This window comes from Labrus bergylta, chromosome 19 (genome assembly GCF_963930695.1).
Source record: "Labrus bergylta chromosome 19, fLabBer1.1, whole genome shotgun sequence".
NCBI classification, from domain to species: Eukaryota; Metazoa; Chordata; class Actinopteri; order Labriformes; family Labridae; genus Labrus; species Labrus bergylta.
In genome coordinates this window covers 19,758,590-19,775,490 of record NC_089213.1, presented here as the reverse complement: position 1 = coordinate 19,775,490, position 16,901 = coordinate 19,758,590, and the positions used below count along the sequence as shown (strand labels likewise).

Sequence of the window (16,901 nt, the reverse complement as noted above, 5' to 3'; positions counted from 1 at the left end):
TGAATGATTTGTGAAATTTGACCTAACTAAAAGCCTGAGTTTCTTCAGAGAAGTCATATTCTCACCCGGTTTACTGAAGCAGGCAGATTGAGAGAAAAAAATCCAGGTATACCAGGTGACAATGATAACTGGATGGCTCTGTAATGTGTTGTTTTCCAACTTTGCCTTCAAAATCATAGAAAAGATTTAAGCCACTTTGAGGAACTTTCCGCTTGTTCATTTTGGCGCCCCCTGTGGACAAAGTGATACCTCTGCTCTCTTTTCTGATTTTGTCCATACATGTTTTAAGACATGTAGGTTGTAAAAATGCATTACTTCTGATTTCGGTCCCTTTCATACAAACTCCTAACAAGGGCTTTAAGTTGTATGGTAATTATCTACTTTCATTTCTCCAGGATGTGCTGTTAATACTTAATAATATAGTATATGTTTTTGTTTTTATTGTCTTATAATAATGGTCCAAAGATCTGATTAAGGCTGTTGTTCAAATTTATAAGCAGAACTCGAACTCAGTACTGTGTCAGACATCATTACAAAAAACTGCAGTTATTGATATTAAGACACAGCAAAGACACAGACAAACAATGTGACAATGCAGACATTTGTCACAAAGACATTTCTATGACATAAAAGAGACCTTTCTTTAGGTAATAACATTGAATTATTAGACTATCTTTAAAAGACTCCTCTGAAAAACATAAAGTGTTCGACAACTCCCCGATCTTTGACATGTCAATATGTGGTATAATGTTGTGAAGCTGTGATTCTGAGTCCCATTTAAACACCTGGATGAACATCTGCCTCAGAGAAGGACAGAGCGCCTACCTCCAGAGAGAACCCCACTCCCCCACTTAAAGGGCGACAGATTGCAGGTCTGTAAAATTGTCCATAATGAGCAAATTGTCACAAAGATCAACAGCTTGTGTCAGTGAAAACTACCAGGTGTTTGCACTGACTCCATGTTGAACAAACACTGCTGTGCAGCTCAGACTCCTCAGAACTGAACTTAAACTTGCACTCCTAAAGTGAATCAATTACCTATTCAAGTTTTTAATAACAGTAGAGTTAATTCATTACATTCCTTAAGCATACTTTAACTTTAAGTACACTTTTAGTCTTGTCAGCGTCTGTTAGTAACACTGCTTCGTGCCTGAATAAATATTTCTCTTATGTTGCAATTTTCCGTGCTCAACATTATCATTTCTTCTAGAGAAGGGGAATGATGTGAAATACTAACATCCCTGTTTCACGTAAAGTAGACAAAAAGCCCCTGTGAATAACTTTCACTTTGTGTAGATTTTAGCGCCCCTTGTGGACAAAGTGAAACATTGTATACCTTTGCTGATCTTGACCTGCTCATATGTTGACAAAGTTTCACCATGCTTTCTTTAAACAGTCAAACGTTTCACTCACTGTTTTGGCAGCGTAGTGTTTATCGCCTTGGATGACACCTACCCTGCAGCATCCTGAAAAAATGACAATATAGCTTTTTCTGTGATGTATTCTAACTATGTGATGTTTTAATGGTGACCTGCCGAGGGACTGCTGATGTGAAGTAGTTTTAAGCTTATTCTGGTGGAATGCATCAAATGGCAACATGTTTGTTTATTATTGTACATGGTCCCTTTACAAATAACATTAATTCAATTTAATTAAGACTAATAAATCTTGTAGTTGATGGCCTTGTTAGCTTTTGTAGTATTCATTTCAGTCTGTTTCATTACACGATAAAAACTCCTCACCGGAGCTTTAATATTGCACATATACAGCGGAATGAGAAAGATGATGTCACTTATTAAAAGGAATCCAACTCTTTTATTCTGGCTTAAGAAAATTGCACTTTTTGTGTAAGTAAAGTTTTTTTTTTGCAAATTGTTTGTGACAATCTTAGATGTAGAATGGATCGTCATTTTGACTACTAAAAACACAATATAACAATCTTTGCAAACAAAAAAACAACTCATGACACAATGAACTAAAAATATTGTGATTATTACTCAAAATTGTAACTTGATTCTTACTTCCTCTAGTTTAACAGCCCAAGTGTGCATTACGCCTCCCATCTGCAGTTAATAGTTTTATATGCATCATTTTAAGATTTAAAATTTAGCTGACTTCATCCCACAGCTAGGAGTCAAGAGTATATTAAAGCATTTGGAGAAAAGGCATGTGATATTTCAGAGCTTATCTCCTCACAGCAGCCATGCTGACCAAGTATGGAAACTTGGATCAAGGGATCTGTCTACTGACTGTTTACATTTCTCTCATTGTTTCTGCGTCATCAAGTAGCCAAAGCATTCATTACCTCAGCCGCTACTGCTCTTCTCCCTACCAGCTGATGAAGAGGAGTGGACAAGTACCAAGAAAGAGGCGGAAGCAGTTATTAATGGCAGAGAAACAGTGGAACAATCAGTGGCTAGAGACCCCACCCTGATCCCTGCCCCGGTCCAGAAACATGTTCTTCTTCTCTGGTTTGAGGCAGCACACACAAACACTCACACACACAAAAACACATAAACAGCGTCACACTACTTTTCCATGTGTTGTCCATACTTGAAAGTGTTCAAGGGATGTCAACAAACATGTTTTGGAAGATCATGTTGGCTGCCAGAGGCAAAGCCTGTTCCCATGAACAACAACCTCATAATGATGGTGCATTTCTGTTTGTTTAGAAGAATCCCTGTCAGATCTAATAAAGTATATGAGCACATTAAATAGCTTCAGGAGAATTCCTGAGGCTGACATATGTACTGTATACCTTTGATGTTTTGTTCTCTGCTGGGTAGACCAATATCCTCTCATTCCAAACATGCAGGGTTCAATATGAAATATTTTGTTTCAGGAAACATGTTTTCAGTTGTCTGGAAGTTGAATTAACCTGAATGTTAAGATGTTGAGCAATATGACTCAAACTGCAGTCTTACAGCAGGTAGCAGTACTTTTAGTTGAGTGAATCAGTGCTGCCACCTGCTGTTGGTCTTTCAGTACAAGTAACTAGAAGCACACTTGGCCATACAACACAGCCCTGTACCCTTCTTTTTGAAAACTGGGGTGTCTTCTTTTTGGGATGGAGTGGTCATTTGAAGAACATTTATTGAAATAGAATAGGGCAGTGTAACATGGACAATGGTTACATCTGCACAGAAGACAGCTTGTAATCATTCTGAACATTATAAATCAATCTTAATATTATATTTTTATGAAAATGCAAAAGGAATTTGAACCTGAAATCAAGCATGTCAGAAAAATCGTTATTGAATGAATGAAAAAAGGAACTTTGTGTTAGCGATGATTTTGGAGCGACTATTTGCCCTAAATTTTAAATAAAAACTTTGCACATCTATTCATAAAACAGGTGCATAGGATAAAAATGCACATTGTACTTGCATTGAACTTACTGACAATGTGTCGGGACTAAAAACTTTGCAAGTTAATGTGCAGGAGTTTTTTATGCAATTTTTTTAAATACTCTAAATTGTGACTTTGAACATACAGCTTCTTTTTGTGTCAATAAAATGTAAGCTAATGATGCCATTATTTTGTGTATAAAAGTGGATATGATTGGTGAGGTTAGAAAGGGAAAATAATTGATATTTGTGTGGCAACTTTCTACAAGTTTCCTCATTACAGCAAAGTTTGAAATGATGGCAATTAAGCAATATCAATATCAATATCAATATCAATGTGAAGGAAAGATGTTGCACTGTATATCAGCACTGCTGTGATTTGTTCAAAGATAATGAGAGTGATATTGCTTTTATGCAGTTACACAAGCGGCTTGATTGATTGATTAATAAAGACAAACGCTGTCTGCTGTAATGGTAACTGACTGTGTTCAGTACACCTGGCTTAGGCGGAGAGATACACTTCTGGAAACAGCACTCATGAAATGCTTCATGCCTAGATTGCTTGAACTAAGTTTTTGTATGGAAAAAGTTACAGAACACCATCAAGTCATAATAATTTCATTGGTTTTATTTTTGTTTTACGTCTATTAAAATGCCTACTCCTGAAAAAGAAATCCTTATAGCAAGAAAATGACTTTAATGAAACATAATAAGAAGAGCTCAACAAAGGGAGAAGAAGCAGCGGCAGACGTCAAATCTTCAGTAGATCAGTCAAGACTGCCTTCTGTTTGTCCTCCGTTCAAAGTGGTATTGTCCTGTGTTGTTGTTTTTAATGAACAAACTGTGTCTGTCTCCCTCTAGCGCTGGTTCGTTCCTCTCCTGCATTCACACATTCTGTAGGCACATATGTAGAAAATACCTGCAACAGACAGAGGCAATGTTCAGTATATGGTTAGCCCAGAACGAGTGTGTGAACACAAAGTTATAATTTAAAAAGTCCTGTTTTATTATAGTTTCAACTAATGTCTGCAAAGGTGATATTGATTTGATGATAATTTCTTCAGATAACTTTATTTCAGTGTGATCCAAAATATGTAGTAAAAATATTATTGTCTGTAATATTTCATAGTAAGTTATGTGTTTAGCTTTGAGTCGTATAAGGTTTATGTTTAAACATTGACTCCCAGTCTTTTTGATTTTTACCTGCAAAAAAGGTCATGAGCATGGCCACCCAGCCAAGTATGTAAGACCAGGAGAAGCGCCAGTCACCAAATCGCCTCCCCAGGAAGTTGACAGTCACTCCGGTGTAAATGGCCATACCCAGCAGAACAAAGAAAGCTAAAGGTGTGAAAGGGAAGAGCAGGTCCGTTATGATTAAGCTAAGTATAAAAGAGTGTGTCGATTCAGAGGAGACGAGACTCACTGGAGACGAAAAACATGATCCCTGCAGCGAAGGAGCGGTTGAACCTCTCAAAGGAGGAGAAGTGGGAGAAGGACATGAGGCCAGCGATGATGCCTGCGAAGCATGACATCCCAGACAGGATCATGAAGGCCCTGGTGGCATTCCAGTAAGCTGAGAGGAGACAGGGAGAAATCATAAAACTAACATTTTAATCAATACTGGCTGAATATGGTCTTCTTCTAATGAAAGCTTACATGTATTGGTCTGTGTGCAGGCACGTTTAATTTTTTTTATCCAAATAGTAAAAAAATAATCATTCCAAAACTTAAGAGAACACAGTTGCCTCCAGGAAATCGCTAAATATTTATGGACCCAACCAAACCTTAAACAACTATTATCAACACTTGAATTAAACTTGTAATGTTTTCAAATGTGTTTTTGTCCTCATAATAGACAACAGATAATGGATGGATGATGATGTGAAAGTGAGCCAAGGGTATCTATCCACATACAGCACACGTTACAATTTGTGTATCAGAAAATACATTTTCCAATTAATAGATACATTAAAAAATATAATATATGTTGATAATATATACACAAATATTGTACTTATACATATATATATATAAATATATAAATATATAAATATATATATATATATATATATAGCCTAATTTTATGTTTTAGATGAAGACATTTTGTCAATATATCAGTCTGAATATTATCTCATTCTCAGCAACTAAACAAAATCTCACTCTGAAATCTTAAGTAGCAGACAGCATAAATGGCATCCAATGGCATTTTGTAATTTTTGAGTACAGGGACAATGTTAAATGTCTTGGACACAACCACATTGCTATCCAGACAAATCTTATGAAGTCACACTAAAGCACCACAGAACAACCGAAATACAAATCTGTTCATGCTTTGGATTATTTTTGTGTTCGTTTTTGTGTCTGTCCCACACACACTCGCACACTCGCGCACACACACACACACACACACACACACACACACACACACACACACACACACACACACACACACACACACACACACACACACACAAAAAAAACCCTCAGCTGAGGATCTTACCTATGCTGTCAGTCTGCATGTAGCACTTGTTGGACATGCAGTACCTCCACAGACCCTGGTGGGCATAGTTACCAGACAGACGGTACTGCATCCAGTAGTCGGTTGCAGTGGAGACAACCAACAGGATATTGCCAACAATAGCACAGAACAGACCCCCACCCATAAAGCTGTACATCTTGAGCTGTGATAATGGGGCCACTGCAGAGCAACTGTGAGAAAGGGAGACAAATGAACATTATGGGTACAATACTAATTGTATCTTTTAATATTCATATATAACACACATTTCCAAATACACTCTTTGCGTCTCAAGACCAATTTAAATTGTTTCTCACAAGGTTTACACAAATACTGTCTCAAGGTCATCCACTTAGAAGGCTGAATATATAACTAATAAAATAACCACACTCTATGACTGAAGTTTGTATCTTTAAAAATCTATAAATACTCAACACTTCCATACAGATTCACAGATAACACTTTAGTGCTAATGAAATATAACCAGCCTAATCAAGCTCATGATTGTCCATGAGGAGCTCTGTCTGGAAACTCAATTTAAAAGATGCCAGCCAATTATAGACATTCCTTCAAAAGGAAAACCAGAGAATTGCAAAACCTGAAAACTGTCCAATGAAAAATGAAGCACAGTGGATCCCTAAAAATGTTTCATCAAACATATATTTACCTATTTTTTCGTGAACACATCACAATTAGATGTAAAGGTACAAATGGAAACCACGGTAAAAGCTGTATAACGTTGCAATTTGTTGTTGTTCCCCTTGCCAAGCTTCATGCCACAGCAGTACTTGTTCAGTAGTAATCAGGTTTTATCTGATTCTGTCCACCTCTATTCAGTCACTGTCATCACAAATGAAAATGTATCATTCTAGGATGCAGACAAAAAAAACAGCCTGAAATTTGATCCCTTACCTTGTTTCTGGAAATGCACCCTATCCTCTCCGAGGTAGTGGTAGAAAAGGGTGGAGGGGGAAAGAGAGAGATAGGGTGCGAAAGCGCTGTTGCTCACTCGGGGGGGGGGGGGAAGAGAGAGGGAGTCAGAGACAATACTTCACCCACAAAAGTTGTCCCCTCGTTTTTTCTGTTGATGAAAGCAAAATCGCATGCAGCATCTGTCTCCCTGTGTGGGATGAACTTGAATGAGACACTGAAGGGGCCACAGTGCATGTGACCCTGTAGATGTGTGTGTGTGTGTGTGTGTGTGTGTGTGTGTGTGTGTGTGTGTGTGTGTGTGTGTGTGTGTGTGTGTGTGTGTGTGTGTGTTTGAGTGCGTGTGTGAGGCTTTGAAATATAGGTGTTAGTTCATGTTTCTCTTTTGGGGTTTTGTTTGTTTGTAAATGGTGTGCTCTAGAACGGGGTATGTGCAAAGGTATGCAGGACTGTCTGTGTCAATGCGACATGCTGAAACACACACTTTTCTTTCAGCACTGTCACTCTGTGGCAACGTGCAGGGACACATATGGAGGCAGCGCTCTATGCAGGCAATGTCTCTAAAACTTTTCTATAGTATTTTTTTTTTACTAATATTAAATTTAACACTGTATTGAGGTAAACATTTAGAAAATTAAAATTGCAGCAATTCATTTAACTTACATAAATAGTGTAACAAAAGCATACTCACACTCAAACATTTTCTCTTTTCAAGAGCGAAACAGATGTTTCTTTCAAAATCTTGTTACTAGAAAACAATCAACAATGTACAATATTGTATGTTTATTCTTTGACATTCAAGAATACCCCCAAGATTAAATCTGTAACATCAGCTCCATTAGTGTTTCAGTCTTTCTATCTACAAAAATAGTGAGAATTGACTCCAAATGATGAACCAATTGCGAAAGGGATGAGCCAATTAAAAAAGGATTTAAAGCTAATCCAGTGAAATGTTTGTGTCCAAAAGATTAGAGCTGAGGCTTTACTGAGCAGCTTCCACATGTGTGCATTTGGAGTTAGAAAGTGAGCAGGAAAAAAAGCAACAACAAAAAAAGCAAAAAAAACCCCACAAAAGTTAAAGACAAACTATATTGAGAATAGCTGTTACTGGAATATCTGTTTGGACACTCCCCTCTGGCCAAACTCAAGTTCAGAGGGGAGTGTAGGTGACTACTGAAGGGGTCAGCAACCATCAAACAGGCAGAAATTACATTATTCTTTAAATTCTAACTGTATTGTACTATACTTCTACTCACCCTGAACCCTTAAAATGAGCCTAACTATTAGCGACCATTAGCGTGTATTTATAATAATAGCCTAATCATTTTTATATTGTAATCATGATTATATAGGCTATATACATATAAAGCTATTTCCTTTAAAAAGTTACTAAATGCTTCACAAGTGGCTTAAAATACACAACATTCTAAGTATAGAAAAATACATGTTATTTGTATTAACCACATTGTTATTATTATTAAGATTTAGCAGCTTACATTTGATGTGGACAGCATGGTCATAAAAGAAGTTCGCAAAGCATCATGCAGTACTTGCCACAAAGAGATAAAGTTAAAATATTAAACAGTCGTCTTGATGGACCTCCCCGGAGCACTCCATTTTTCACAAGTTCTTACGCATTTACCTGTAAGTTTGAACAAAAATATGATGATAAAGACACATTAAGTACTTAATGCAAATAAAATAGACTATAGGTTTTTGCACATCTTTAAAATTTGTCACAGCCATTAAACTTTCAGTAGGCTCTGGGGTAAAATAAATCAACAAACTTTCTTGATAAAATGATATTTATTTATTTAGAGTTTGTATTCAAGCAATATCAATAACATGTTTTGAGATATTCATTTACAGGCGGCTTCTTCATAAAACCTGAAAAAAAACTTGATAAAGCAAAAGAAATTGTCCATGAGGAGCTCTGTCTGGAAACTCAATTTAAAAGATGCCAGCCAATTATAGACATTTCTTCAAAAGGAAAACCAGAGAATTGCAAAACCTGAAAACTGCCCAATGAAAAATGAAGCACAGTGGATCCCTAAAAATGTTTCATCAAACATATATTTACCTATTTTTAGGTACAGGGAAAACAGACAGTATCTTAAGACCTTCTTGAGATAAGCAAACAGGTAAGGAACCATGGGAACCATGAGAACTCTGATATTCGTTCTGGAAAGAGGTTTGACCTCTTATGACCCGGAAGCTGACGCCAGACCCGAGCTGTTCCATCGGCGGAGTAAAGATGGCTGACCAAGGCGCCGCAGATCCTGGAAATAACAACAATAATAAACCTGAGTCATCGGAGGGAACTATTATAAAAGTCACAGTAAAAACCCCTAAAGACAAAGAAGAAATCGCTATCGCAGAAGATGCTTCTGTCACTCAGGTTTGTAGATTTCTCAGCTGGCGGTTCAGCGCCGTGCTCTAACGTCATGCCCACAACTTCAGCTAGGAGGCTAGTTAGCCGCGTTAGCATGTGTCGTCTCACTTACCGGCTAACTCATTGTGTGTGGACTTACGGGGTTTGTGTGTAGTGAACATGTGGCTGGTTGTGTCAACAGGAGTTGTCTGTTATTCGTGTTGTTGACGCTGAATATAGATGTTTAACCTCGTTACATATGAAGAGGCTAACCGGTTAGCCAGCTAACGTTAGCTAGTTAGCTTGTGAGCTCAGCGAACATTAGCGAAGCCAAACAAGTGTCAGCTGATGGGAGACGCGTTTGCTCTGCCTAACGTAACAGCCACAAGCATAAAACACCAGATAGAACAATGGAAGGGCTATCAAATGAAAGCTACGCCACTTTCATTTCCCCCTTTTAGCTTCACAGCTTTTGAAAGCTGCTACAGATTGCTATCAGTCTAGAAGCTTCTCACTGAGTCATTCAGCTTTCTGGGGAATATCGAGTCAGAACTACTGTCGTCTTGACGACGTGTTACCAAGACCCCACAGAGCAATTAGTGGAGCAACACTGAATCTGCCTGGTCGAGCTTTTATCTTTAATGTGTGGTCTGGTTGTGTGTGTGTGTGTGTGTTCATGATCAAACATTTGAGTTAACTCATCCTCTAACCTCCAGAAGTCAGTGCTGTCATCTAACCTGTCTGCAACTTCATGTTTGATAAGCCCCCAACATCAAAAGAACAAAAAAACATAAACCAAACAAGCAAAGAGGTATACTTAAAATGTGTACTTTCAAAAAGAGAAATATGTTGAAGAAATACACACACAGTTTTTGTGATTTTAATTAGACAATTCTGCATTGGATCAATTTTTGTTTGATGGTTAGTGTTTCATAAGAAGCTCTATGGAAACCAGTGTAACCAGTGTATTGGTGGATAAAGAATGCTGTACATCAGGGGTGGGCAACTGGCGGCCACATGCGGCCCCCATCAACCCTCAATGTGGCCCTCAGGTCAATTTTTACATATCAATTAATTGGAAACATGAAGAAAACAAGCTAAAATCTGCCATGAAATCATGAAAACCAGAACTATGTCCATGATAATATTTGATCACTGGTATATGTTGCGTTAAATTTGAGACATAATTGACTGTAATCGTGTTTTGTATGCTACAATTTGGCCCTGTGGCAGTGAGAATTAAATGAATGTGGCCCTTGCTGTGAATGAAGTTGCCCATCCCTCCTGTACATATATAAACAAGACAACTTCAGAAGGTCAACAGTTTTTTATTTTTTATATTCAGGTCTAATTACATTTTTTTACAATTTTTTTTCCCTCAACTGTTTATAGGTTCTTGCTTTAAATTACACATATATTTTTTTATCCCTGCACGGGTTATGTACATTTCTTGTGTAAGTCTATTTTTAATTGCACAGTTTAAGTTTGTTTCATCCAGGGGTATTCTTTAAATCTTTTTTCGGGTTAATATATATGTATGGGGGGGGGGGGGGGGCGTCGGTTTTGTGGTTTAATTTGTAACAAATGTTCCATGTCATGTACGTCTTTGTAACCTGCTGCTTTGAATTTCCCTCGGGATCAATAAAGTATCTATCTATCTATCTATCTATTTATACATATATCTATCTATCTATCTATACATATATCTATCTATCTATGTCATCTGAATAACAAATGTGTCACTAAATGCTGCTCTTTTCTTTGAAGTGTTACTGCTAGACTATTTCAGTACTACAAGTAGCTGATTGTAAAAGTAAAAAATGAAAGAAACAGAAGAAAGCAGCCACCTTAAGGATGAGGGCATTTACTGTGCTAACCATGTCTCAAATAGTAGTTAAAGAGTAAAAGTGATTTAGCAGATTTGGAGTGTTCCAACCGTTTCTAATAGGATAAGTACAGAGGCCTTAATTAGAAATAGGAATTTAAGGCCTTAAGGTTGCAACAGAACAGAAACCTATTCAAGCAGCACTGAAGTGCAACCGTCTTATTCTTAATGTTATCCTTTAATTTCCTGTTTCTTTCTCACACTGCCCTCTTATCCTGTTCACATTTATTATCTCTTTTCATATTCCTCTCCTTTTTTTTAGTTTAAAGAAGAGATCTCAAGGCGGTTCAAAGCCAAACAGGACCAGTTGGTTCTGATTTTTGCAGGGAAGATCTTGAAGGATGGGGACAGCCTCGGCCAACACGGCATCAAGGACGGCCTGACAGTTCACCTAGTCATAAAGACAGCACACAAGTAAGGCTACAAATAATGTGATCACGCTTGCATGCTGGATCACAAGTTAATGCTGCTGGCCTCTAAGGATTTATACACTTAGACACTTATGTATTTATATAGGCACTAAATTTGACATTCACTTACAACCTACCCCCATAGGGCAGGGGATGGCGGCAGCACCTCAGCATCCAGCTCATCCTCCACTCAAGCAGGCAATACCTCCACCACGAGTCCAGGTACCAATGCCTCCTCCACAACAGGCACGACTGGCACTGCCCCCCCTCCCACACAGACGCCAAACATCCTGAGTGAGTTTTATGTACATTCAAACACCTTTCATTTTTTAAACACCGTGAAGATGTTGTTGGTAAGTTAACTACCACTGAACCACCTGGCCTCCCTCAGCTGGATTCGGTGACCTGTCTGGCCTCGCTGGAATGGGCATGGGCTCAGCTAACTTCATGGAGCTGCAGCAGCAAATGCAGAGACAGCTTATGTCCAACCCAGAGATGCTTTCTCAAATCATGGAGAACCCGCTGGTGCAGAACATGATGTCCAACCCAGACCTGATGAGACAGATGATCATGGCAAACCCTCAGATGCAACAGCTGATGGAACGCAACCCAGAGATCTCCCACATGCTTAATAACCCTGAGCTCATGAGACAGGTAAAACACATGGAAAGAGACTGCATAGGAAGAAATAAATTGATTTTAAAAGAACTTTAACTCTTTCACTCTTTTTGCAAAAGTTTAGCCACTGTTATTTATCATTTATCATTTTGTGTATTTCAAATGGAAATTTGCCTTTTAACATTGCTAGTCCACAACAGTGACCTCACAGAGCTGTACACTGAATCGGCAACGGCACAATATTAGTATCCAAATGTGTGATTTTACATAATGATACAGCATTGTGTCAGCACGATGCAAGCCATTTAAACAATTAAGCACACAGTGCTTTCCCATCCTGCTGGCTCCCACGTTTAACATCCCCATCATCTCCACCCTGTTACACGCATGTTGCTAACTCCGAAGCCTGCTCAGGCGCAATACGGGCATAGATGTCGGTGATTGAACTGGCAATGTAAATGAGGCGATTTTTCCGTTATTTTATGTGCCATCAAAATGTGTTGAACTGTAGCCACAGAAGAATGTTTGCATAATCCTGTTTGGTCTTTCATAACATTTTACAGGTTTTAAGATTAATAAAATCACATAAATTGATAAGACATCTTCCCTTTATCTCCCCACTTAGACTATGGAGCTGGCCAGGAACCCGGCCATGATGCAGGAAATGATGCGAAACCAGGACAGAGCCCTGAGCAACTTGGAGAGCATCCCAGGAGGTTACAATGCTTTACGGAGGATGTACACAGACATCCAAGAACCCATGTTTAGCGCTGCCAGGGAACAGGTATCCTTGTTTGCTTTCCCTCTGCAAGGACTTTCAAACATAAATGACTTTCATTTTATTGTCATTTTATTGAACAGTTTTTAATGTAAACCTTATTTTGAAGTACAAAATCTCTCTTTCTGTAGTTTGGTAGCAACCCATTCTCAGCTCTAGGTGGGAACTCTGAGTCTGGTGTTCAGCCATCGCGGACAGAGAATCGGGAGCCCCTTCCTAATCCATGGGGGCCGGCAAATTCTTCTAACTCCACTGAGAGCGGAGGAGGCACCACAGGAAGTACAAGCACCCCTGGGGGCACCACCCCCAGTGTGTCCAACCCTCTGGGCATCAATCCTGGCAGTCTGGGTAATGGTAAGACATAGATGGCCGTTATTCTTAATACACCTGCATACTGAGTCATTTATTTCAATGTAGATACCTCTTGTAAATGTTGAGAGTACCAATAAACTCTCTCTGTACGTTTCAGGGATGTTCAACAGCCCGGGCATGCAGAGTCTACTGCAGCAGATCTCAGAAAACCCTCAGCTAATGCAGAACATGCTGTCTGCTCCTTACATGCGCAGTATGATGCAGTCACTGTCTCAGAACCCAGAGTTGGCCTCCCAGGTATAAAATAAAAATATGTGTGAACAAACAGAGTCAGTCAAAACCAGGAAATTTAGATTATTTATGATTTATCTTTGTTGTTCAGATTGTGTCCCTCATATGGAATCGATTGAATACATTTGACACTGCAGTTCAGTAATTTTGCTACTAGAAGGGTAAAGCTAGGTCTGTTGTGCATTAGACTAATAAGGTCAGCTATTTAGTACATTCTCTAAAGAGCGGATTGTCTGTTAATCTCAAACTTACATTTGCAGCTAACCTTAAGAAATAATAAACAACACAGCTTTTATAATCCAGATTGACTCTCGTTCAACCAAATTGACCTTACAGTTGAGCACTAACACTGACGTTAAAGAAAAAGATTCTTTGGGGAGCTTGTGGATGTGAAATGACACAATACCTGACTGTCCTTCTTTTCCTCTTCACCAGGTTTTAATGAATAACCCTTTGTTTGCTGGAAACCCACAGCTGCAGGATCAATTCCGAGCTCAGTTACCCGTCTTTCTGCAGCAGGTACCACACACCGTTCAGTCCCATGACTCATTCCTGGTTTTAAATTATTTTAGTTTTAACATTACACAGTGACAATCCTAGTAAGAAACACAAGAATGGCACTGAGTGGCTCAGAGGGGGTAACATGTTGATGTAGACCTTGACCTCAGTGTTGTGAAACTGATACAGATATTTATCTACACATGCTGAACTTTTGTCTCAAAGACAAACATTGTTATGTTTGTGGTTGTTATATAAATCTTTTGATGAGCCTTGTATTATTTATTTATACAGTATGTAGTGGTTTCTCTGTAATCAGAGTTTTAGACATAGCATGTATGTTACCCAGGCTATTATTATAATTGTTATTTTTAAAGGATATGTATTGCTGCAATGCAAATTACAAAAAAGGATCAGTATCACGTTATAAAATGGATCGTTTTTTCTTCATGCGATAACAATACAAGGTATCATGTTAGTTAAAGATGAGATTCATGCCACGACAAGATGAATGACCTTTTTTTATGTAACTCGATACATCATATTCATTAAAAAGTAAAAAATCTGGTAAAAAAAAATATCTTGTCGGATCAAAACACTTCTCACATCCTGACATTTCACTCAATCTTTTTTTACTGAATTGCAACAGTATAACTGTCATTTTTTTAAGTGAAGGCACCATAAAAACACTGCTATCTGTTTTTTTTGTTACTTGATTCCTCTATTTTGATACAGATGCAGAACCCAGAAGCCCTGTCAGTGATGACCAATCCCCGAGCCATGCAGGCCTTAATGCAGATCCAACAGGGTCTACAGACGCTGCAGACAGAAGCACCAGGCCTCATGCCCAGGTTTTTTTTCCCACATATACACATGTTACAAATATCATGGATTTTTATTTTTTATTTTTTTACCAACAGTTTTGTCTTTTCTTTTGGCCCAGTTTGATGCCAGGCGGAGTTCCTGGCATGCCCACTGGTGGGATTCCCGGCATGCCCACTGGGGGAATTCCTGGAATGCCCACAGGTGGAGTTCCCGGCATGCCCACTGGTGTAGTTCCGGGCATGCCCACAGGAGGGGGTCTGCCCACTGAGAACCCGGCTTCTTCACCCAGCAGTGCAGGAACGAACACCGCCCAGCAGCAGCTGATGCAACAGATGCTCCAGATGTTTGCTGGAGGAGCTACCGATGGAAGTGCAATGGTACATACTAATACTCACTTAAACTGATCTCGCATCCCTCACAGCTTTGTGTCGAAAAGTGTTTTAAGCTCCATTTATTTCCCCCCTGTAGACCCAGACCCCCGAGGTGCGGTTCCAGTCCCAGCTAGACCAGCTGAGCGCCATGGGCTTCATCAACCGTGAGGCCAACCTGCAGGCCCTCATTGCTACCGGAGGAGACATCAACGCCGCCATTGAGAGACTGCTTGGCTCACAGCCCTCGTAAAGACATACAGTACATCTTGACACACAGACACGTGCATACATAACCTGACTCATCAACACACCCAGCATCTACAGAAAAATGAGAGAAATTAAAGTGTATCGTCCCAAACTTTGCAGAAGAAACTTGGGCAAATTCTCGTTCTACATCTGATTCAGATCATTCCCCAGGCCCCAAACTTCACCTTTTTTTGCATCATCAAACCAGATCTCTGACCCAGAGTGTTGCTGTTGAGCCGAACTGAAGCATTCTCACCTCGAGGGTGTTCTGATGCTGAGAAAAGAAGCGAAAACCTCTCCTGAAAAGGGATTCCCAGCCATTTCTTCAGTCATTGTTTTTTTTTTTTCTTCCCCACTTTAAACTGGTGTTTAGTGTTGCAGACAGACATTGACATTAACACAAATTGAATCGATTTGATGTGATTGGCTGTCGGCTCTGTTTCATACATGACAGTTTGTTAGCATTTAACAGTAGCAATTCAATACATGGAAGTTTTCTGGTATACACACAGTTAACCTCGACAAGAGCAGGAAGGTATCTGTCTGTACAGATGTTCAATCTCATTCCTCCTTTTTTTTTTTTTTTTTTTAAATAGTTTTCAACATTATACAGACATAGCTGGTTTTGTCCAACAACTTTTACTATTTATTGCAATCTCTTAAGAATCAACACCCGTGACTTTACCCTGAACTTGTAATTTGTCATTCCAAACAAAAGTGCCCACCTGCAGGTGCACAATGTTTATCCTTCTGAGGCACCACTGCTGTGCCTTCTGTCCTTCCCTGCCCTATCAGAGCATTGTCTCCATTCAGTCGGTCAATTAGTAGCCCAAATAAATTCTTCACAGCATCATCCGGAACTGTAACCATTGTCAAATTTCACATCCTAACGGCTCTGACAAAAAGGACGCTGTTAAAATGAACATAAACGAATGAAACAAACAAGCTATCCTTTCATTTTAATCTGATTCTTCTTTTTATTCTATTTTCCTTGTTTTTGAGGTGCAGTTAGTACCTAGAGATAATTATGATTTGTCTCACATCGAAGTTGAAATCAAGTAAAGAGGTAAAGAATGGAACGGCTTTACAAACAATTGTGGTGTGGTGGCGCCACACGTTTCTAAAATCAAGTTATAGGTTGTCTTTTTTTCCCTTTTTTTTTTTAAATGAAAAAAATCTCAGCATTGTAGTTGTGGTAACCTCGGCAACTGCTTCAATAGCTTTGCTTTGTCTGTTGACCTCAGCTGAAAGAAAAAAATCCATCTCCCGATTGAACTTGTTGGAACTAACTTTTAACAGTACTGTACTAAAAAAATAAAAACATGCTCAAAAAGAGTTGATGCCCGGTGTCAATTGATTGTGATATATAATCGTGTAGATGTAACGATGCAGGAAAGAATCTCCTACTATACACTGATTTCAATTCTCAGCTTTTACGTTGATATCACGTTGTTAAATTGTCTTTGTTTCTGTTGAATTAAAATTGACTGTGAGAAGTTGA

General features: G+C 38.8%; 2 protein-coding genes across 3 annotated transcripts; one reads left to right on the top strand and one right to left on the bottom strand.

Annotated features, from left to right (window-relative positions):
* Positions 1-3,954: 3,954 nt before the first annotated feature.
* Positions 3,955-6,935, bottom strand: LOC109999237 (lens fiber membrane intrinsic protein). 2 transcript variants are annotated; one of them, XM_065948186.1, is made up of 5 exons: positions 6,778-6,935; positions 5,848-6,056; positions 4,771-4,920; positions 4,551-4,685; positions 3,955-4,266 (listed from the first exon to the last, which is right to left on the bottom strand). In XM_065948186.1, exons 2-5 carry the CDS (start codon positions 6,020-6,022, stop codon positions 4,205-4,207), a joined length of 522 nt encoding a protein of 173 aa, XP_065804258.1. In that variant the 5' UTR covers positions 6,023-6,056; positions 6,778-6,935; the 3' UTR covers positions 3,955-4,204. The 2 variants fall into 2 exon arrangements, with proteins under 2 accessions (XP_065804258.1, XP_065804257.1); XM_065948185.1 differs by lacking the exon at positions 6,778-6,935 and adding an exon at positions 6,533-6,689.
* Positions 6,936-8,983: 2,048 nt separating this feature from the next.
* On the top strand, positions 8,984-16,735 carry LOC109999231 (ubiquilin-4). Its single transcript, XM_020654230.3, has 11 exons — positions 8,984-9,193; positions 11,314-11,465; positions 11,607-11,755; positions 11,853-12,115; positions 12,705-12,863; positions 12,989-13,211; positions 13,327-13,466; positions 13,896-13,979; positions 14,694-14,809; positions 14,902-15,160; positions 15,252-16,735. Exons 1-11 carry the CDS (start codon positions 8,999-9,001, stop codon positions 15,402-15,404), a joined length of 1,893 nt encoding a protein of 630 aa, XP_020509886.3. The 5' UTR covers positions 8,984-8,998; the 3' UTR covers positions 15,405-16,735.
* The last annotated feature ends 166 nt before the right edge of the window (positions 16,736-16,901 follow it).